Source organism: Peromyscus eremicus, chromosome 12 (assembly GCF_949786415.1).
Source record: "Peromyscus eremicus chromosome 12, PerEre_H2_v1, whole genome shotgun sequence".
Lineage (NCBI taxonomy): Eukaryota > Metazoa > Chordata > Mammalia > Rodentia > Cricetidae > Peromyscus > Peromyscus eremicus.
The window spans coordinates 49,094,222-49,116,895 of record NC_081428.1 but is presented as its reverse complement, the minus strand read 5'-3'; the positions used below and the strand labels follow the sequence as shown (position 1 = coordinate 49,116,895).

Sequence of the window (22,674 nt, the reverse complement as noted above, 5' to 3'; positions counted from 1 at the left end):
TCACATAGTTATCGTGTGTGTGTATGTGTGTGTGTGTGTCTGATGGGACACATCTGTCCCTTAGATCTCTGTATGACAATGTTCCTGCAGAGTTACCATTCCTGGTAAGTCATTGTGCACAGCCCCATTACCATCCATAGCTGCTTTGCCCAGGGCTGGTCCTATTGTGCTGGCAGTTGTAGATAACTAATGCTCATGGTCAGCTATCACTAAGTGCTTACTCAAAATGTCAAAAAATTGAACCTAAAGTAGAAACTACCAACAAAAGCAGAGTGCAAAGTGTAGAGAGAGAAATTAGGAATTCCACTTCAGTACCACTAACTAACTACCTTAAAAAGTGTATGTTATGGGCTGGAGGGATGGCTCACTGGTTAAGAGCATCTTCTGCCCCTCCAGAGGACCTGGATTCCATTGTCAGCACCCCCGTAGCAGCTGTCTGTAACTGTAATTAACTGTGTTAGACCTGTCAGTAACTCCAGGGGATATGACACCCTCTTCTGGCCTCCACAGGAGCCAGGCACATACACACAGTGCAGACATACATGCAGGGGAAAACACTCATATTCATAAAATAAAAATAAATACATCTAAAAAGAAAAGAATTTAAAAAGCATACTCTATTCAGGTAAGCTTTTACTCCCTATTATACTGCAAGACACCTCGATGAACTCCAAGCCAACAAGCAATACAGAGATTATTGGAACATGTGCTGTGGAGCAGGATTGTCTTGAAACTGGTGCACACGGCAACCAAGGACCAAAACAAAAAATTGCTGTGCTGAAGAATTTTTTAAAACTATGCATTAAAATATCCCCAAATTATAAGTCTATTAAAGAAGTAATTCCATACTGAAATCCTAGTGACACAGACTTGGTTTTGTGGTTGATTATGTCACAAAAAAGTCATTTGTAGAGTGATATAATTACTCAAGTTGTGGGCACATTCGCCTTCATTTTCTGTTGAAACATCATTTTCATGAGGACCAGAAAAACGACTGGAGCTGGCGCTGCTTTTGCTCTTTCTTTAGACTGTCAATAAACACAAGGGTCAGAAAAACGGGGCTCGGGGGCTCGGAAGCGGAAGGGGCTCAGAGGTGGTTGGAGGGATAAGAGCGTAATGGTGGTGAATGAGATCAAAATACATTATATATGTGCGTAGGGAGGTCAGAAAATATATTTTAAAACATCTAGTCCATAAATTGGGGGGGGGGGAGTCTTAAGTCTTGGAAAACAAATAATTGAAGGCAAAGTCTACAGAAATTCCATTCCGCTTACATTCCAGAACTAACTTTTAGGAAATTTCCTGGATGCCACCTACAATGGCTCCTATTTTTTACTCTTGCCTTTTTACTGACTTCCTAAACCTTTAACTTTACAGACTTTGTGCTCAGTGTATGAGAGAATGTTAGCATCAATTTTCTCGGTGCATTGGGAGTCCTCATCCTGGAGAGCTAGAAGGGTGTTGGGAGAAGAGACAGGGTGAGTCTGGAATGTTGGATCTGGGTTTCACGTTACCCACTAGATGGCAGGGCATACAGACATGGCCAAGGCTTCAGAAAAAGACAACTACCCCCACTACTTTATAATTTAGATGTGTTTGCTTCTGAGTCCACAGCCCCATTTTGCTTGTCTCAAAGGTGAAGACAAATATGACTGTCTAAATCCTTACACAGACTTTTAATACACAAAATAATTAAAGCTTTCTCTCCACCAAAGCAAAAGGGTCAAAAGACTTTTGAAATTCTGACTCTGGTCCTGGAGATCATTGCTTTATTAATAAAAAGCAAGGGTAAACAGAATCTGGAGTCTACTGACAGAGGGAACGAGTTTTGAAGCACAGTGTAAATCAGAAACCAAGCATAAAAAACTCAAAGTGAGAAAATGGATCATGTAATTGATACATGGCCAGCAAAATACATATAATACAAGGAAAATATTTCCCAGAGTCCCCAGATTCCCAGCCCCCATCTGCATTGTGTATTTTATATCTAAAATTTGAGCTTATAATATACATCATGTCTCAAATTGATGAGTTTAGGTTTGAAACTGGAAGGTGGTTTTCATCCAGCCTTACCTAGAGATATTGTCCGGCGAACAGGCAGAAATGCTGGTCTCCATGCTGTCTGAGCTGTCCAGGCTCAACGTGTCATAGGCCTGGTCCTTGTAGCTGTGATCTGGGTAATGGAAACTATTCAAGTAGACATTGGACTCAGAGGCCGTGCGGTTGTAAAACTCAGGTTTCTGTCTCTGTCCTTCACTCATCTGTTGGTGATTATAACCTAAGGAGAAAGCCATAAATATGTAAATACGTCTCATTTATCAAGCTCAGAATCTCATGAATCTACAGACAGTAATGACAAACATCTGCATGTGACATCTGGACACTGGTCTAATATATTCTGAAGTCAAGAAGATCAAAGAAACAATGTCATGCCCAGTGTGAGCAAGAATTTGAAAGAAGCGATCATGTGAGGGATTTTATTTGTCAGTTCAATCACTTGGCACATCTTAAATCTTAAATCTCATCCCTACAACTCAGCATGGTCGAGAGTAATACATCAGGGTGTTAAAAACACACATGCACACATGCACACGCATGCATACACGCATGCACCATCCCCAGAAACCAGAAGCACAATGAAAGGCTCTGAACCCTCTAGAAATAGCTGTGTTTAAGTGAAGGCACTGTGATGCCCAGTGCAGTGTGGTCATTATTGGGCAGCTATTCCTGCAACTGCATTCAGATTTTAGGAGCATTCACAAAACAGCATGTGGATTTTGCAGGGGTAAGTGTTGAGAAATGTCTGTTTCATAGTGTCTGTCATGTTTTCATCAGTTTCAGATGCAATCGGCATTCCTCTCTTTCATAGTCTGTCTCTGCCTTTTGTTCTCGCTTTCTCCTCCAATTTCTCTTGTCTGCCAATTACTCATTTAAAATATTCAGGGTCAATAATCCTTCCCAGAGCTAGGCTCCTCCTCCTGGCTACGTTGCTAACTTTCCTTTGCCCACTTTAGCAGTCAGCCCTGAGCTAACTGCTGCTATTTGAAAATGTGGGTGTCAATAGGATCAAAAGCACCATAAATGAAAGGAACTTTCTTTCCTCTTGTACTCTGGCAGCGGGCATATGAGGTCAGAGCCTTTCCTGAGGTCATGCTATAGCGACCTCTGGGTGCTAAAAATCACACTGTTCTTTTCAGTTCTCTGTCATACACACACAGGAAGCAGGGATGGAAGTAAAAAATCCCCAAGTCCATCGTAATGTTTTCCCATAGTTTAGAATCTCTTTTTCTGATAAGAGGAAAATCTATTTCCCATTAATCCAGGGAGTTAATAGCAAGCCTATTAAGAGTTTACAAGTAGACCACTTAAATATGACATCTTTTCTTGGGAACTACCTTTTTTTTAAAAAAATTATTTGTTTATTATGTGTACAGTATTCTGCCTGCATGTATACCCGCATGACAGAAGAGGGCACCAGATCTCATTACAGATGGTTGTGAGCTACCATGTGGTTGCTGGGAATTGAACTTAGGACCTCTAGAAGAAGAGCCAGTGTAACCTCTGAGCCAGCTCTCCAGCCCAGGAACTACCTTTCAATGAGGATTTTAATTAAGAAAAAAAAAAGTGGCCTAAAGAAAACCAAAAGGTAAGCCGGGCAGTGGTGGCGCACACCTTTAATCCCAGCACTCTGGAGGCAGAGCCAGGCGGATCTCTGTGAGTTGGAGGCCAGCCTGGTCTACAGAGTGAGATCCAGGACAGGCACCAAAACTACACAGAGAAACCCTGTCTCAAAAAAACCAAAAAAAAAAAAAAAAAAAAAAAAAAAAAAGAAAGAAAACAAAAAGATAAAAACAAAATAACAATACTACCACGACCACCACCAACAAAAACCCATAAAAGAAACCAAACAAAGGAGCTTCCACAGCTGCTGACTTAACATTTGTTTAGAACTAGGAACCTCACCCATGATGCCTTAAAAAAGTATCATCTATCGCAAGGATCTAGAAAATTTATGAGTGACGTGCATATTTTTGTGTCCTTTGTATTTGTGTGGTTCCGGAGGTCTACACGAATATGTGTTATTCAGACTAATGCATCTCTAGGAAAATGAGATTTCCTCACACAGTCTGCTATTCTAAATTACAGATCCATATCAGGGAACTAGGGAAAGATGTGAAGCACAGAGGCACACTGAGAGCAGACAGCATCCTTTACGGCAGTGATCCGTGCACACAGCATCCCACAAAGCCAGGCATCCCAAGTGTGCAGTTTGGGTCACCGTTTAAAAGAAAGGCAATAAAGTCATCACACAGACATTTACCTTTTACACTTGAACTTTTGGAATTATTAATTGTTCCTTTTACATCATTTCCAGATATTCATTAGCAAAGGGAGGGAAAATGACAAGAGAAATTATTTGAAAAGGCTACACTTAATTATTTCCTTATGACTTTTAGACAATGCTGATGCATAGACAGTCTTCACATTGGTATCAACTACTCAGAAGACAGGTCCTCATGCCAATGTGAAAAATAAATCCCTTCACGTCATTTAGAGCATATGAGAATTACAGCCCTGACTGTGATTTCTATCCCAGCCCCTCCCTCTCTCCTTCCCCAGTGAGGAAAAGTCAGTCCCGAGGAGGAATTAACATGTTCTGGAGATAGCAAAAAGAAGGGCTCGCTCTTCTCACACAACCCATGGCCTGCCTCTCCAGTCTTCCAGAGTTCTGGGTTTTGTTTTGCTTTCTTCAGAAATATCACAGACTAAGAATATGAGTGTATACCTTCAGGTAAGAGAGACGGGAAACTAAAAGCTCAGTGTTTTCAGACATGCGCACAAGGAACAGCTACACTACAGTGGAACTGCCCCATGGCTTGTGGACCTCAGGTTCCCAGACCGTCTATAAATTTGCCGAGTTTTGCTCTGCTCAGGGGCTTGCACAGTCATTCCAAAAGCAGAAAAAGGACCTTAAAGCTCTACAGCAGCTTAAACGGCAAAGCCTGCAGTTGATGAGACCATTTCCAATGCAGGGTTTTCATTTCCGGTGTGAACAGGATATTCACCTCACCGAGCTACTCAACACTGCCGACTGGCCATAGTTGTTTGTCACAACTGTCAACCTGAGCTGGCTTTTCTCTGCCAAACAAATTTTAAAACAAGTTCTCCCACCATTATAAATAAGGGTGTGGCCATGGTAGGGTGGGTGTGTACCTGTAATCCTAGCACTCAAGAGGCCGAGGCAGTAGGATTATTGTGAGTTCCAGGTCAACCTGGCATAAATAACAAGAGCTTTTGTTTGGTTATTTTTTTAAATAAAGGAAACAAATAAGTCAATAAATAAGAGCATAGATCTCTCCCTTGTAACCTTAGAATTGCACCTGAGTGGCTGGTTTGGGGATTTGAGCTCAGATCTGACCATCCAAAGCTGTGGGTACTTTCTATAAAGGAAAAAACAGAGCAGAACAGAGCTTGAAGAGCTGGAGAGAGTGAGTGGCAGTTTCAGGAACTGCTGAGTCGAGAGAGGCAGTGGCCTGAGCTTCCACTCAGGGAGGTTCTGTGAGGGCAACAGGGGTATCCTGCTCACAGCAGACCCCCTGCCTACTTACCCTGAAGACACCACAAGAACCACTGAATGAATTCACCTTTCAACTATCTGAGCGGTCAGATAAAGCAGGAATGCATCCACTTTTGGGGGTGAAGTACGGGATCTAACTTAGGAAACTGGAGAGGTTCTCACCCCAGGTCCACTTGGTTTTATGGTTCTTTTTTCAATTATAGATCAAGAACAACATTCAGTGGAATGAAAAGAACTCTTAAAAAAATAAAAATTAAAATAAAGGCTCTTGAAAGTGCTGTGTGAAGGGGTAGTCCTAAGGTCTACAAAGCAAGGCCTCATGTCTAGGCTTGTTCCACAGTACAGAATGCATCAGGAAACAACCACTCAGTCCCCTTCCTTGCCAGGAAAGCCATTAGATTGGAGCACAGAGACCAGTCATTTTTCTTATTTTTAATGCCAATTTCAATGAATTCTGGCCTATTGGTGCCCAAAGTTCTCTTGTGAATTATCCACATGAGATACGGAGTTTTCCCAACATGTATCAAATACATCTGATACATCGTTAATGGCTGTCTGTGTCTTAATGTGGACATTAGGATGATGTCCGATGACAACCAGGGCTCATGATGGAAGAGAGTGCACATCTGCCAATGTACCAGTCACAGCTCACCTGCTGAGGAGTTCATTCTTCCTAATGACCGTCCACAGCCAGAAGAATGGACAAGTCAGGAGGGGAGGGAGAGAGGCAGAGAAAGGGGAAAGACACAGGGTCAGAAAGGCTGGCATGGGGATGGGAACCTTATTCACCCCAACATGCACTCTTTGACATATTAGTAAAAAACAGCAGATGAACATGAATGATAGTCACGTTTTACATTCAAGCTAAGGTTAGAGAGAAAAACTCAAGATTTTTAAAAAGGTTCATGATACATGCATAGTTAGAAAAAAAATTTGCTACAAAAGAAGAAAAATGGTACACATATTCACCAACCAGAAAATAGTTGTGATAATAATAATAATAAACCCCAAGATTATATTTATAAAATCATTTTTTAAGCAGACAGTAGCAAATAGTATTCAAGAACTTAGGGTAAAATTTCCTATTCAAGTGGCTGGAGAGGTGGCTCAGTGGTGAAGAGCACTGGCTGCTCTTCCAGAGGACCTGGGTTCTATTCCTAAAACCCACACAACAGTTCACAACCTTTTGTTAACTCCAGATCCAGGAGATAGGGTGCCCTCTTCTGGACTCCTTGGGCACCAGGCCCATGTGTGGTGCACAAGAAAACAGGCAGGCAAAACACCCACACCCATAAACATAATTAGATCAACCAAAATTTTAGATGCCACTCAATTATCCGATGCACAGCCCACGACACTTTATAACAAGTTCTTTCTTATGCTAGGTATTGCTACCTAACCTCACCAACGGCCATCTTGCTTATCCAGGCCAGGTGTTTACACTTTTCTTCACCCTCCAAAGTCTTCCTTACCAAATGAGCTTAAGTGAAACAAACACACCAGAGTTTCCCAAATTCTTCTACCCTTCCCCTTGTCCACCTGGCCTCTTAGAAGGAGAGGTTTTGCACTGAGCCCGCATACGTTCGATGCCCGCTCTTCTCTCTGAGTGGCCTCTCCAACGAACGCAGGGCTACAGTGAACCTCACAAAGGAACGCTGTCACAGTATCTGTGTCTCCTGCATGGTCGGAACTTGTTATAAAAGCCCAAACAAAAGGAGTCATGCAGCTGCCTTCGAAGGCACAACAGCTGCCGCAAGCGTTGTGTTCCATAAAATGTGCAGCAATTTTTTTTCTTTATTGCATAAAAGGAACCATCAGACTGAAAATCCACCACTGCAGGCTTTAAAATCAGAGCAGGTCATAAAGATTACTTGACAACGACCTTTTGATATTTGCTGGAAACAAAAACACCACACAAGGAGGTTGTCATACCTTTCTTGGGCTTTCCTGCCGTTAACAAGAAAAGAAAAAAAAAGATAAAAAATCTCATTTGTTCTAAAGCTACAAAGAACAGTTGACAAGCTGTATAAAAAAAAAAGCCAACGACCTCTCCAACTTTAGGAGTCCAGGTCCTCAGCTCTCGCCTTTTCACACAGTTCCTTTCAATGTTCCTTGAGTCACATTGTCAGTGCTATGGCAACAGTACTGATGGAAGAAGGCTTATACTTACACCATCATCCTTGATGTATCCATTAGGAACAGCAGCAAAAAAATGGTGCACTTTAGTTAATTGTGTTCATTAAAAAAGTAAATGACGAAGTCTTACTAAATTTGACATAATGAAAACGTAGTAGACAGAAATTTGTCCAGACTGCAGTTTTAATCACATTTGCTATTTTCATGACATCAACAAGTGCTGCTGAAACAATTCTAAACGAATACATGATTCACCCCTCCTGGTCTCTGTGAGACACTCATATGGGCTTTGTGTAAACTCCTGCCAATTTTTACCATCTGCTATGGCTTAAAGAAATACCATCCCTGGCCATTCCTCCTCTGGGTAGAGGAGCAGACTGAATTCACAGAACACTTGGATCAGCCTATGTAAGTTTTGTTTCTTCAGAGCCTTCCCATCAGAGTCCCAGGAAGCTCTAAGCAGGACATTACTTCAGAAGTGCAGCAAAGCCTGAAGCTACAGTCTTCTCAAGTGCACAAAAGTCATGCCAAAGGAGAACAAGAGCACCAAAGATAAACCAGAAAGTAGACTGTGCAGAGTCTACATCCCTAATACGACCTCACAGGGTTGGCTTAGGTTCTCTTTACCAAACTCACTCGAGGTATCCCAATCTTTAAGGGGAATGCAGATTAGGACAGTCGACCAAAGGTTCCCTAGCTTCATCATCTTCTCCCAAGAATCTGGCTGCACGGTACAGTAAGCAACTCTCAGCTTCATGGATCTATGCATTTAGTGCAAAGCCCAGCTTTCCATGCTCTCTAGTTAAAAGACTGTTCTTGGTCTGGGAACAGTCATTTCTGACCCCTCTTCTCTTTCCTCGGTGTTCTACCTTTCCCTAAATCACTGTACTACAGAGAGCCTATGAATATGCAGGATGGAAAGTTCATGAATATGCAGAAAGGTCTCAGTTGCATGGCCAATCCAAGCTTGGATGCCTTCCACCAGAGTGGAATATACATTATAAAGGAAGCCTATTAATATCACAGAAAAACTGGTTCAAGAGAAAACAGAATTGACCTTCAAGTTGACAGAAATAAGTGAGAGCCAAAACAGACTTCTATGCTTATTGTGAATACTAAGAAATATTTTTATCTTCTTAAGAAGTTATAATAAATAAAACAGAAGTCTAATATTTTATTTAAATGTTACAAATATAAACCTCAAATAAACACGATAGCCTGCCTTAACCCTTTTTTTGCTACCTAGCCCAGGCTAGCCTTAAATTCCTGAACCCTCCTGCCTCCTCTTCCCCCCTGCCAAGTAGGGAAATTACAGGCCTATGTCACTTTGCCCAGCTTTATTAACTCCTTCTTTTGAGACAAGGTCTCTCTATACAGATCAGGATGATCTCAAACTTGTGATCCTCCTGTCTCATCCTCCTGAGTGCTAGAAATACAGGTGTTTACTACCTAGAAAAAAATTAATGTTTGCTTCATTAATTCATTAAATCACTTCCAATGCTGATTTGAAACCTCATCCCAGTAGTACATATATCACACACATATTGTCTATATAAACATATATGCACATGTATATGCATATGTAGTATGTGTGTATGTATGTGTACACACACATACACACACACAGACATACACAGTGATTATACCCTAATATCATTAGTGGAGAAGCCCACCAATCAGAATTCAATTTTAATTCACATAAAGGGCAAGATTTCAACCTATTCATTCATGAATGCATTTGATAGTCAAATATCTGCCAGCTTTTCCCTTTACATCTTTGGCAGGCCTCCATCATTGTATTTGACATTTTATTAAAATCATTTTCCATGTGTCTCCATCCTTCCTCTCTAGTCTCCAAGCATTCCAAAGTTAAATAATATGCCATTTATTTGCATTCTTGGTATCTAACACAAATCTGCTAAGAAATTAAAGCCAATGTAAGTTGCTGATGTGAACTACTGTACTAACACAGTAACTTTATTTCAATAAGAGTCTTGCTTCTGGAATGACACTATAGTCTCTTCTTTCAGTCTCCCCTAAGGACTATTTGATAACACTATTAACCATGTAATATGTTGTTTCAAAGAACACATATGAAGAATCAAGGTGGACTTAAAACCTAAATACACAGTAGAAGTCCTCACGTTTACCATCAAAAGGCTCAAGGAAATTCACTTCTGGGCCCATTAACAATGTCAGCTCATTGACTCCAGCTCAGGGGTCATTTAACACAGTGTGTCAGCCACAGACAAGACCAATGATCTTTGCTAAGTGCCCTGGAAATTTCTTGGCATTTCAGTGATTTCCCTTTTCTTTGTATCAATCAAATGGCAAGGTTAGTAATTCTCTCAAGGCTTTTTCAGTATGGAACTTGGACTGAACTTGTAAAGTATAATAGGTGTATTTATGATGTGCTGGCAATACGTGCAAACAGGGAAGCATTACCGTGTCACAAAGATGATGTTGCACACATCTCTCCCCAAAAGTAACATACTAATAGTAAAATTTAGGACGTAGGTTCATCTTCCCTCTAACATCCCCAACTTGGTTCTCATCACCTCTCCCTGGGGAATTCTCATGCTTAAAAGAAGACCCTGACATGTGATTTAAAGGATACATACCTCTGAGCATCCTCCGAGACTCTGCGTCCTTGGTCATGGTTGCCAGCGAGTGGGGGAGCACACTGCCACAGCTGTTGCTCTGCCCCAGAGGCAGGTGAGCCTGAGAGAAGCAGGGGGGAATACTTCAGGCAAGGCCAACTGAATACCAAGTGGTACACCAGGACATGGGCACACTCCTGTTTCCAGAGCTCCTCTCAAGTACAGAGGGCAGAGATGCTTGGTCTTAAGTCCCGCTTCTTGATGCCAAGTGGTAAAGGCTAGTCACCCACTGTCACTCTCAAGAAACTCTACTGAAGTCTCAGTGTCACAGCATTGTCCTCCGGTAGCAACAATTCCAAAAGAGAAGATGGGCGGAGAAAGACACTGTCCACAGTCTTGTGAGAGTGACGGAAAGCTCCCCATGCATAAGGTGCAGAGGGCAGGTGCATGGACAGGGATGCATGCACACCATGCAAAAACACAAGGACAAGCTAGCTGTCCGTGCCCAAATGTTCCAGTTTCTCTCTGCCGCTCGCTATGCTGAAACCCACTAAGAGCCACTGGCTTTAGCTGGCTTCATTTGTTACTCGCTTTTTGAGATAGGGTCTTGCTCTGTAGGCCAGAAAGGCTTCAAACTCATAGTGACCTCCTGCTTCAGCCTCCCGAACACTAGGATTACAGGTATGCACCACCATGCACGGCTCTTATTCTTTTTAAATAGCGAAATCTTTCATGCGAATAAAGTCCATTAAAAAAAAACCAACTTGTAACTGATTACAATATAGTTACTCTAATTATGGATAAGAAAAGGCCTGAAAGTCTACCCCACTTCTACTCCCTCCTCTCTCTCTTTCTCTCTCTCCATTTCTACAATAACCCCCTGAGCATGCCAGCAGAGGGTACAGGTGTCCAGTTAACCAGGGTTCACATTCTGACTCTTTCAGTTTCCAATTGAGGGATTTGAGGTTGTCACTTAGCTTCTTCCTCTTCTTCCTCAGTTTATCCACCACTGGGGTAGTGATGGGTAAGCATTTACACAGTGGTGGCAGGATCACATAAAGGGCTAACTCTGGTACCATGTGGGCAGCCACCACCCAATAACTATTTAGTACTGTTACTCCTGAAGCTCAGAGTCTATGATCTGGGTTACTTCTAAATATGGGGACAGCCAGAGGGCGTCTGTTCTATAAGTACAGAGTACCACCACCTGCAGTGTGGTGGCAGAAAACACATTCTTTAGCCCAGATATCTGTCCGAGAAGCAGATGTCATGGCATAGTATTCAGTTATTTTTGCATTTTAAAGGCTTTGCCTTTGTTGGCGACAAGATGTTATAGAGAGAGAAGGCCTTGGCTCTTCCGAGTCCTACCTTCGGGGTGCTGCTTCTCCCCATTGTGGCACTGCTGAAGTGTGGAGAGATGGAAGGTGTGGTTTTCTTTCGCGGCAAGGTGTCACTCAGATAGAGACCTTCCTTATGCTGTTTTCGTCTTTCTTCCAGACTTCTAAAGTGCTTTAAACGCAAATGCAAAGGAGAACAGCAAAACTTGACTGACTGACGCTCATCACTGACACACCGAAGAAGCAAGGCACTCACAGAGGAGCTTTGGAAGTTGGATTGTGAAAATACCTTTTACACTAACAGCGTAACTTGGTGTTGGCCAGCAGATTAGAGTTAGCACTAGATGTGACTAGACAATGGGTATTATTTATTTCTGCCCTATGACATTTTTCTTTAAGGAAATCCACCTTTCACTTCTACCGTGCTGCTTATGAATAGATACAATGGGCACCACGGCTGTGATGGTCCCACGGGGTGGATGGAGGGACAGCAGATGGACAATGCAGGCCAGCGGTTCTCCACTCTCTGTGTCTATCTAGAGAGTTCCGTGTGGTGGCAGAGACCCCAGTGAGGGGGACAAGAAGTAGGAAATGGAAGAGGATGAAGAGAATAAGCAGTAACAGGAAAGTTTATATAAAATAGTAACCTGGCATGTCATATAATACTCCAAACCAAGGTAAGGTTTTCACAGATGGCTTCCATCTAAATTACTTCCATTTTAAAAGCTCATGGCCAAGGAGATCCCATAGTAATCTCCCATATTTAAATGCTCCAAGAGACTAAATCTCTCTCTCTCTCTCTCTCTCTCTCTCTCTCTCTCTCTCTCTCTCTCTCGTCAATCAGATTTCTAGGGCAAGATTTTTACTGTCTTAAAACATCCAAATTTTGCTTGACCTCTCCTCCCTCCTCAAAATGTCTTGGGTAGGAAAATGACTACATAATAAAGTGTCCTTTGGTTAGATCACTTTAGTGCTAGTCTTGAGCTTTTGAAATATAAACTAATGCATGCCAGTGATGATAAATGTTTGCATTTTAACTTTATAATGGTATATTTCCAGTATCTAGTATTTATTCAGAGCTTCCTATGTGCCAGGTTTGATGATCCATGTTTATGATCTCATTCTGCTCTCGTAACAATCCTGTGAGGCCGGTTTTCTGTCTCTATTTCATAAGCAAGGAATCTGGGGTGCAGAGACATTTAGTAAGCCTGCCTGAGGTCCTGCAGCTCGAAGGTGGCAGAGTTGGAATTCATGGCCAGGGAGTCCACATCCCACAATAAAGCCTCAACGTTTGGATGGTTAGTTGCTGATTTAGGTTGGAAAGCAGCATCAAAACTTTGTTTTCACTGTGACCAAATGGCATAAATTCCTAGGCTTTGATTTTCAGAGTTTGATAAACTCTGAAAATCCATTGAAATTGTCTGTTAATATTGGGCACAAGGCAACAGGTTTGAAAACGGATTGCTTTGCCTCCCAAGGTGTGGTCTGTCCTAAACGAAGGTGCTAGTGAGATTAACATCACGTTAAAAATGAAAGGTGTGGAATGCTTTCATCCTCCAAGTTCATCCGTTATTTGACTCAACTCTTTTCCTCGGTTCCCTTTCACATCAGCACAGGTGGCAGCAGCAGGAGACCCAGGCCTAAAGGTACCTAGTCTAAGATGGACCTAAATCCTCTTCTCTAGGAGCAGTAGAAGGATGGAGGGAGAGCTGTGAAGTGCTTAGCCAATCTGGACACAGCCCTGGAATGACATCTTAGTATTACGGCTTCAAGAATGTACAATAGAAATGCGGTGTTGTCACAATCGTTTTACGCTATGAATTTTATGGAAATACTTGTCAGCCTATCGAGAAAGATGCGAGACAAGCCACACTGTTTTGTTGAATGGGAGCTGAAAAGCACGGTGATATGAAACATATCAAAGCTTTATTAGTCCTGGCACCCTTAGACCACACTAAATATCCTTAAGAAGAAGGTAAGAAAGAAAAATGCTCTGCAACTTGCCTTTCGAAAAAATCAACTTTGGAAAAGATAAAGAACAGCACGTGAGTGATCTTGTTCTCAAGGTCAAATCCCCATGCTCTATCCACCTCTGTCATTACCTGTTGCTCCAGCTGCTGTTGCGGCCTGTGTTTCTTAGCTGGTAGAGGGGAGGCGTGTCATTTAGAGGGAAAGGGTCAACAGATGGAGCCGTGACCTCAGGCCAAGGGGCTGATGCAGGTTGAGTGACAGGATGAGGAGAAAGGGTGGAAGGAAACAGAAATCCAGAACAGACAGCTGATCTCTGCTTTATAGGAGAAAGAAGAGGTGTACACAGACCAGTGTGAGAGGAGAAGACAAATGAGACAGAGACGTGAAATCAATCCATCATCTGATTGTTCCGACTTGCTGTGCATTAATCACAAGATCACAAACGATGGGCACTCTCTTTCCTCTTAGCCCCTTGTTAAGATCCCACACAGCAGGCAATGTGATCAGTAGAAGGTACTGAGACTTCCCTTCACTGGCCACTCCCAAGAATGCTTACCATTAAATGTTATGCTTCAAAAAGCATAACAATGAAAGCATGCTTCAATATTGCCAAGCAAAACAGACAACACAACCCATCTGAGAAAGGCGATTCAAACCAGAAAGTCTGAATCTAAGAAAATTAGGTCTGGTTAGAATGCTAAGACACTGACCTTATTTGTTGGCAGTTATGTCTAGCTGCCCACTGTTACCACACATTTCATGGTTTCTAACATTTCTGGTGTAGAACAATGCCCCACCCCCACCCCCACCCCCCAAATATGGTCTAATTCATTAACTCAGCATCATTCTGGCCCTCCGGAACACACACATTCCTTTGGATTATTTTCAGTGAACTGTGGGTTAATTTCTGACATGAGGAAAAGCAGTGAATGAATGAAACACATGCCCACACACCTCTGAACTCTGGGGCTGGCTCACCGGCACAGCCGAGGCAGGCTCAGTGACAGCAGCGTCAGCGTCAGCAGGGAACTGAGTGGAAGGGGATAGATTCGTGGAACTGTCACATGACTCATTAATCTCATTTACACTGATATAGCCCTAAAAGGAGGAATTCAGAAGTTAAACACAAGGAAAGCAAAAGCTGAGGCATGCGAGAGTATTAATGTCCCCAGGACAATGAGTTAGCTGAGCGCAACACAGCCAGGTACCTGGGCACTACTGAATGTCTCATTAAGTGAATGATCAGCAATGAAAATGCGTTTGCAGTGCTCAATCTTGAAAAATGTCATTCAAAGTATTCAACATCATTTCTGGTGAAATCAAGATGACCATATGATAAATATCCAGAGGTCTCAGCATCATTCTGTCAATGGAATGGCATTATCTCTACAGGTATATTGAACAATCAGATACACAATAGACAACGTAATCACTCACTCTCTGATTCACGAGTCTTTTCCACAAATATGCATGGAAGAAATTCCCTTTTCTGTCTTTTGAAAATGACAGTGTCAGAATAAGTGGGCTGATTGGCCACTGGGTTTTGTATCAAGAAAACATTTATAAAAATAGCAACCTAGTTTTAGTGGAATTTAGTTTCGGATATTTCAGCCCAAAAAGAATGAGGAGACTCTTTACATTCGTGTGTATGTACACACAGAACTCGGGAAGAGTTGCAGTCACATGGTACTGTCTTCAAGGTGACTGCTGCAACTCCAACTCTGTTGCTAGGACAGAGAAGTTCCAGTTTCTGTGAACTCAGTAATCCAGTTCCGTCTGCAGCTTAAAGAAAATGCCCAGGAATCAAAATCTCTGTACCAAAACTCCTAAAAGGATCTTTGTGGAAAAGGCACTTAGAATGATTTTCATGGGAAGTAATTACACAAGTCAGTCAAGATTTTTGCCACACCAATGAAACATGTGAAAAAAGAATAAAGCTTATAAAACAACAGTCTTTTGAAAGTGAAAGTGGGTTCAATTTGACCTTGGGTTCTAGTTTTAGACTATTAATGACGGAAACACTATTACAATTTTCTAAAAGTGATTCCGTGCAGCAAAACCTCTAGCCTGGAAATGAAAGGTTTTCTGGACACCCCATCATTACAGCAAAACAGAGGAAGCTGGAGCTGACTGTTATCAACCAATGTCCTGAAGTCTTACACAGCAGGGGGACACAGAGTCTAGGTGAAGTTTTACATGGTTCAACTGAAGAAAGGAAAGGATGAATTTGGCTGTCCCATTTCATCTCTGGTAATGAATCAGAAAGGAAATTAAAATCTTTGAGTTATTCTTTTGCTTGTTTGATAGGAAGCTTTAAAGTCAGGCTTTGAAAATTCCCTTTTATGAGTCTTAGATCATGTAGTTTAATTGCTTCAAAAGGTTTTTGTCAGATGTGGGTGCTCTGTAAAAAAATCTGGTTATAAATTAGTCATTCTTCAGAAGGAGGCTGGGGGAGAAAAGAGAGAAGAGGAAGGTGAAGGTGAAAAGATTAGAAACCAGAACATCAAAACATCCCACAAGTCAAGTCTTCTTGTGACATGTTGAGAACATGCAGATACTAGACATAAATGGTAGAGACACACAAAAATAGCCCCAAAGTCAACAGACTCTTTGACACCCAGGAGTCTTCAGAAAAAGCAAAGACCAACTCATCTACAGGACAGGAAAGATTTTAGCCTATCTGGGGACAGACAGAAAGGATAAAAGGCCCATGTAATCCATTTGCTACTATGGCCTTCCCTCTTAAGTGTGCTCAGGGTCAACCTCCAAGTTTCCCTATAAACCGCTCCCCTTTTCTTCAGCTACAACCGCAAGAAGCATCAGCCATCAGCCATCAGTCATTCACCTCACCCGGAAACAGGGAACATGCATTGTTCTTGAATGTTCCTTGTCATCTTCCCACAAAAGCCAATGTATCAGCAAGAACTTTCAATTCTGTCTGTCAAATACATACAAACCCAAGCCACTTTCCATCTCACTGACATTGCTGGAATCTGAGTACCTGATCCAGGTTCCAGCCTGCACTACTGGAGCCATTTCTGACCCAGTGTTTTCTGAGTGGCCAGGAGTGATCTTTACGAATGGATATCAACTAACGTTGTCTCTCTACTTAAAATCATTTAGTGGCTTCCCAGAACACATACACAGGCTGTGTTTCATTAACGCAGCTCACAAGGCCTACCTCACACCTCACTCATCTTATCTTCTGCCTGTAAGTTCCATTTACAACCACATTCACCTCACTAACCTTGCCAGTTATGTGTTCCCCAAAAATGAAAACCATGAAGTGGTATGACCTAACAAATCTGTTATAAAAATATTTTTAAAATGCTTCTAAGATACAAACTTGTTGACACTTATTATAGTGATGAACAATTTTATTTCATACACCTGCACATGCATGAATAAGCACGCACCCACACCCGCCTCACACACAGAGTTTTCTAGCTGAGAATTCTTCACTCAGCTTTCTTAGAAGTAAAAGCACTATTTTGGTTAGGTAAATTTTTAGGTAGCAACAACCCCTTTCCTTAGTTTATAAGTCAATACGGAGAAAGTGACTTTATCATGGGCATCATACTCTTCCAAAGCAGAGGCAAAATGTTCTATCAGTGAAGCTCCAAGAGAGAATATTTGGACAAGAGTGATACTGGGGACCACAGGATGATTGTTAAAGAGTATGTACGGCCGATGTAAACAGGGGCTCCCAAGTGAAGAGAAAGTAAGACCAAAGGGGGAAAAAAAAGACCATTTTCTCAAATTCTTGGGGGTATTTTCCTATTCTTTAAGACTCATGACAAAAAGAAGAAAAGAGAAAGAGAGAGAAAGGATGAGGAGAAAGGAGAACGCAAGACTCAAGGTACCTCTCAAAGTCCCTGTCAAGACAAGTAGATGCGTCTTGACACACACAAACATGCATATGCATTACCCACAAAGACAAGCCCTAGGCTCCTTGGAGCATAGATAAGGAATGGCAGGAAACTTATCAAGCGTTACGAGTTTCCCCACGTCATTTAAGCTAAGGTTTTTATTAGTTGACTTACACAAAGCTGAGGCATATCTGATTTCCAAGCTGACATGCGCGGACTTATAAAACTGTGGCTTACCTCTTTCAGAGTATTGGGGTTAATAGGAAATCCTTTTCCCCCTGTGAGGCTGGAGTACTTCTTTTCCAAATGACAAAGATTCTCCTTTTCCTAAAGATATACAAAATCTATTACGCTTGAGACAAACAACAGAACCCCCGACACGCCCGTTTCTAGTTCCTTTCCTCACATTCAGTTAAAGCTTGCTATTCCAGCTGTCTCACCTACTATCAGCTGATAGGATGCATGAGCAACTTTCCAAACATAGTTAGTTAGATAACCCATCATTCAAGAGGAATTTTACAAAGTGACAGCAGTCTTAAGGAAAAGACAGGATGTTCTTCTAACTAAAGCAGAAAATGTCAAGAGGAGCCAGGCTGGGTGGTAGCAGTCTATAAGTGCAGCACTTGGGATGTGAAGGCAGGAGGGTCAGGAGTTCAAGGTCAGCCTCAGCTGTATAGTAAGTTAGATGCCAGCATGGGCTCCATGAGACTAGGAGGGATGCTCATTAGCTCAAGGCCTTCTCAGCCTTCATCTTTTGGGTATTTTCTACACTCAAATTTTTATTCCCCTAAGTAGCACACATCCATGTGACCTCTGGTGATATAATCTCATAATTCATTGGTACATTTCTTCTGGAAACTTCCCAGCATTCATTTTTTTTTTTTTTGTTTAGGCCCACAAACCATCTTGGGTTAACCTCCAGGAAAATATTTATGGGGTATATTATTTACCATGGTATAGTTTACATAACAGTCAAATTCAAAGACCTTAGGTATATAACCGATGATTGTTTATAAATAGAACAGCACTGCAACCAAGATAAAAAACATTTCTCTCAACCTAGAAATGTTCATAGCCCCTTCCATTCAAGCCCAAGCCCCAAAGTCAAGCCCTGCTCTGATTTGCTTGGCCTTTCATGGCTTTCCTTCTTCTCCAACATGATCTAAACGGAGTCATTCAATATGCACGCTCCTGTATTGGCTTTACCCCACAATGCCAGAGCATAGACAGTTAACCCCTACTGCATGCTGAGGAGTACTTTGCTATACGCATGATATTTTGTTAATTCACATTTCTCTTGATGGTTATTTAGCTTGTGTCTAAAAAGGATGTGTGTGGGGGGGGTTATTGTGCAAAAGCTACTTCCAGCAGTTTTGCACACATCTGTTATAAAGACATATTTTCATTTGTCCTGTGTAACTATCTACTAGTATTGCTGGGTCCAAGGTGGACACACATTTAAAGCTACAAAATAAACTTTGGGGGAGTCCTCCGAAGGTGCTGTGCACTTCACACTCACATCACCGCGGTGTGACTACTTTACCTGGTCCATATTCTCCCTGGCATTTAAATTGTTCACTGTTTATAATGATGACGAGTCATTTTAGGTGATGAGAAGTTGAGTCACACTGTTGTTTTCATACTAACCTCAACCTTTTCCTTCCTGTCTCCTTTCTACTTTATTTCATTTATTTTATTGTTGTTCTGCATATGTATGTGGTGGCATGAGCACATGCGCATGCCATGGTGGATAGATAGAGGTCAAAAGGCAGCTGCTTGGGGACCATTCTCTTCTTCCTACCTCTGCATGACTTCCAGGGATGGAACACAGGTCACCAGGCTGGCTTGGCTAGTGCCTGTACCATCTCAGCCATCTCACTGTCCTCCTTTAAAGTTATTTTTGAGGCAAAATATGGCAGTGTAGGTAGGACTCAGAATGCAGCCCAGGCGGACCTTGAATTTACATTTCTCCTGCTTTAGGCTTCCAAATGCTAACATTACAAGTGTACACTACCATGTCTTGTTTGCCAGGAACATTTTCATCTATTTCTCAAATCACAGCTTGGTTTTGTATGTGTTACTGTTTGAAACACCTTAAGTGACACATTCTTGTTTCATTCACATTTGCCTGATAACCAGCAACAGTGTCCAAAAACAAAGCATACAGGACTCACAGATAAACCACAGCCTTCTGCACTTGGGGGTGTGTGGCAATACTTTAGCACCATTCAGCAACTCTTTTAACAGTGCAATCACCCACAAAATACACACACACACACACACACATATACATACATACATACACACACATACATACACACACACACAACCACTAAACAGTACACAACAACACTTGCTGAGCATGAGAGCTGAACTGAGGCAGCAGAATGTCTTTCAAGTTCAGCAGGAGTGTGCATGTTGGGCTTCTTCCATGTTTACTGTTCTGAGTATGTCTGTGGATGACTGTGAAAGTGCTTCATGTGCATTTTAGCAAGAAGGCCAAACCACAAATGTGGAATTCATACTAAGGAAAATCAGCTTTAAATTTTACCAAACTTGTCTCCCATTTCTACAAAAAAATTTTTTGAAAAAAATTCTGTTGGAATGTTGATTGAGATTGAAAGGTACCTATAGATCAGTTATGGGAGAAACAAAACTCTTATCGCATGTGAATCACAATTTTCATAATCAAATTGAATTTTATCTATTTTTAATGAGGAAGAAAGTTATCTGTGACCTCGTTTGCTTATTTGTAAAAAACAAAACAAAAAAAACCCCTATCATTTAGAGATTTTTGTTTTCCCCTTAAAATTTCAACAACTGCTTAAGCATACATGATAGTGTGTAATTTAAGCTGTGACTTTGAATATTTCTTTTTTTTTTTTTTTGTTTTTTGAGACAGGGTTTCTCTGTGTAGCTTTGTGCCTTTCCTGGAACTCACTTGGTAGCCCAGGCTGGCCTCGAACTCACAGAGATCCGCCTGGCTCTGCCTCCCAAGTGCTGGGATTAAAGGCGTGCACCACCACCGCCCGGCTTGAATATTTCATACAAGGGAAAAATGGTTACAGGGGACTGAATGGCAACAGAGTTTGTCCCACAGAGTAGGGCATGGGAGGAGACTACAGCTCCGTTCATGGGTTTCTGGGAGCTGAAAAGAGCAGGAAGAAGCTTCCGGGATGTATGTGGGATGCAGAGGCCCCCACAAGGGGACTAGTAACTCTACAAAAGGGTCCATCTCTTCTTTCATAAGCTAAAGTAGCTGAGAAGGGAATGCACATTTTTCAGTGGGTATCATGGTCCACGTCATTCTTGACTCCATCCACCTCCTGCTCCCTGCTGCGGGTCCATCACATATTTCCACTACCCCAATATCATGTTCCCAGGTTGTGGCTCTGATCTGATACCCCATTAGCTTTGGTGTTTGATGTTTTACTCTTGAAATTATACCATGGGCCATGTCCAAGTTGTAGCTACAGCGTTTCTTATTTTTATATATTTACTTATTTAGTCCATTGTCTTCATCCTAGGAATCCTTTTTTATGAGTTACTTTATTGGGACAGATAAGGACATGGGCCCAATGGAGGCTGCTGGTGCTCTTCTATCCAAGCCACATGGAGTATTTTCAGATTCAGCTAAGTCAAACTAACTTCAATGTGGCATTTACGAGGAAGACCCCACACACAAATAATTGCAGTTGGAAACACTAGAATACTTGAGCCAAAGTATTCAACCAAAGCATAAAGAACATTTTCCCTTAAACCTACCACAAATTATTGTTAGAATATCTTTAACTACTTGATGAAAAGTATGACTCTTTTTAAGGAAAGAAGAAAAAGTACAGATTTGCCATAGAAAGTGAATACAAACGGCTGTCTCAGAGTATAAAGGCACAACACCGGAAGAGGCAGCCCTCCCCCAGCCGGAAGCTGTGCTTTCTCTGTCACCGCTGCTGAGCAGGAAGTACTCACTCTTTGGAGCATCATTATTAGATTGTTCTTTTCTTTCACAAAGTGGTCTTGTTCCCTCTGAGCCTGCTGAACAATGTGACTGGCTTGCTTTTTCAATGCAGAAATTTTTTCCTGGGAGACAAAAGTAATTGTAGAAAGATGCACATGAGAGAATCCAAGGTTTGCCAGTTTGTCCCGGGCAGGGAAGAAAAGGGTCTTCGGAACCTGAATGACACTGCCCACATTTGAGTTGACGGTGGACCACCACGATCACCTAAGGCTAAGAAGCAGTTACTTTGACCGACCAAGCTCAATACTTCTTGACTTATAGCCAAGGCAGTTCACATGATTTGAAAAGTTATTTGGAAAAATCCAGAATTCACTAGGAAATCTTGTTTTAGACCATTAGTTGATTTTTTTTAACATGCTGACAAAAAAAAAATAATTTCTCCATTAAACCAGAAGGCACTTTCTCTGTCCTTCATTCTCTCCATCAACTTTATCCTTCAATTTTACCAAATTAGTACAATGTTCTAGAGTATGATTATAAATTCTAGAATAAACACTAAATTCTGAGCTGGGCATACAGATGCTGGGGGCTGGGTGGAGTCCTTAATAATCAGAATGATTTTCTATGGGTCTGTTGCTAATGGTAACAAGCTCCCAGTTAGCACTAGAGATTATTAATCAACGGAAAGAGAAAATTCCAAAATAGATTTTGCTCACAGAATTATTCTAACTCTAGTTATTTCAGCTGCCAGGGGGAGGGATTTGAAACAAACAGCTGATTGTCTATGACTTGGTTTTTATCTGAGTTTAAAAAAAAAAAGGAGGGGGTGTATTATCCATAAATACCTCTATAACATTATAACAGTGACTGTAAACCATCTCAGTTTATATAGCACAGAGCATCATTTGTCATATATGGTACAGACCAAATGTGATTAACACAAAAGGATACTCATATATAGAGACAGGAGTCCACAACTATACGAATGACCATGATTCCTATAACACAGTTAACAGTCAATTTTCATTCTTCACATCAAGCATCACCTCGCAAATTACCTTCCTTGCGACGATGTTCCGTTGATACTCCGCCACCTCCCTCAGGAGCTGCTGAGTCAAGTTCTCCTTTTCCTCATCCAGACGGCTCTCGTGCTCAAGCTGCTGAAATTCCAAGTCTTCAAAGTGTTTGCTCTCAACATCCAACAGGTCAGCATCCTTTGGAGAAA

General features: G+C 41.7%; 1 protein-coding gene across 9 annotated transcripts in view; it reads right to left on the bottom strand.

The window, feature by feature from the left end:
• The window catches only part of Phldb2 (pleckstrin homology like domain family B member 2), a 102,238-nt gene that overhangs the window by 12,484 nt on the left and 67,080 nt on the right, over nucleotides 1–22,674 (bottom strand). For 2 of the 9 annotated variants that reach the window (XM_059277740.1, XM_059277745.1), the window contains 9 exons: nucleotides 22,508–22,663; nucleotides 21,461–21,571; nucleotides 17,729–17,818; nucleotides 14,577–14,720; nucleotides 11,683–11,823; nucleotides 10,336–10,435; nucleotides 6,231–6,251; nucleotides 4,322–4,357; nucleotides 2,074–2,278 (listed from right to left, as the gene is read on the bottom strand). In XM_059277740.1, coding sequence (XP_059133723.1) covers nucleotides 2,074–2,278; nucleotides 4,322–4,357; nucleotides 6,231–6,251; nucleotides 10,336–10,435; nucleotides 11,683–11,823; nucleotides 14,577–14,720; nucleotides 17,729–17,818; nucleotides 21,461–21,571; nucleotides 22,508–22,663 — 1,004 coding nt within the window. The remainder of the gene's footprint in view (nucleotides 1–2,073; nucleotides 2,279–4,321; nucleotides 4,358–6,230; nucleotides 6,252–10,335; nucleotides 10,436–11,682; nucleotides 11,824–14,576; nucleotides 14,721–17,728; nucleotides 17,819–21,460; nucleotides 21,572–22,507; nucleotides 22,664–22,674) is intronic. The other 7 variants (XM_059277743.1, XM_059277747.1, XM_059277744.1 and 4 more) reach the window with 6 other exon arrangements.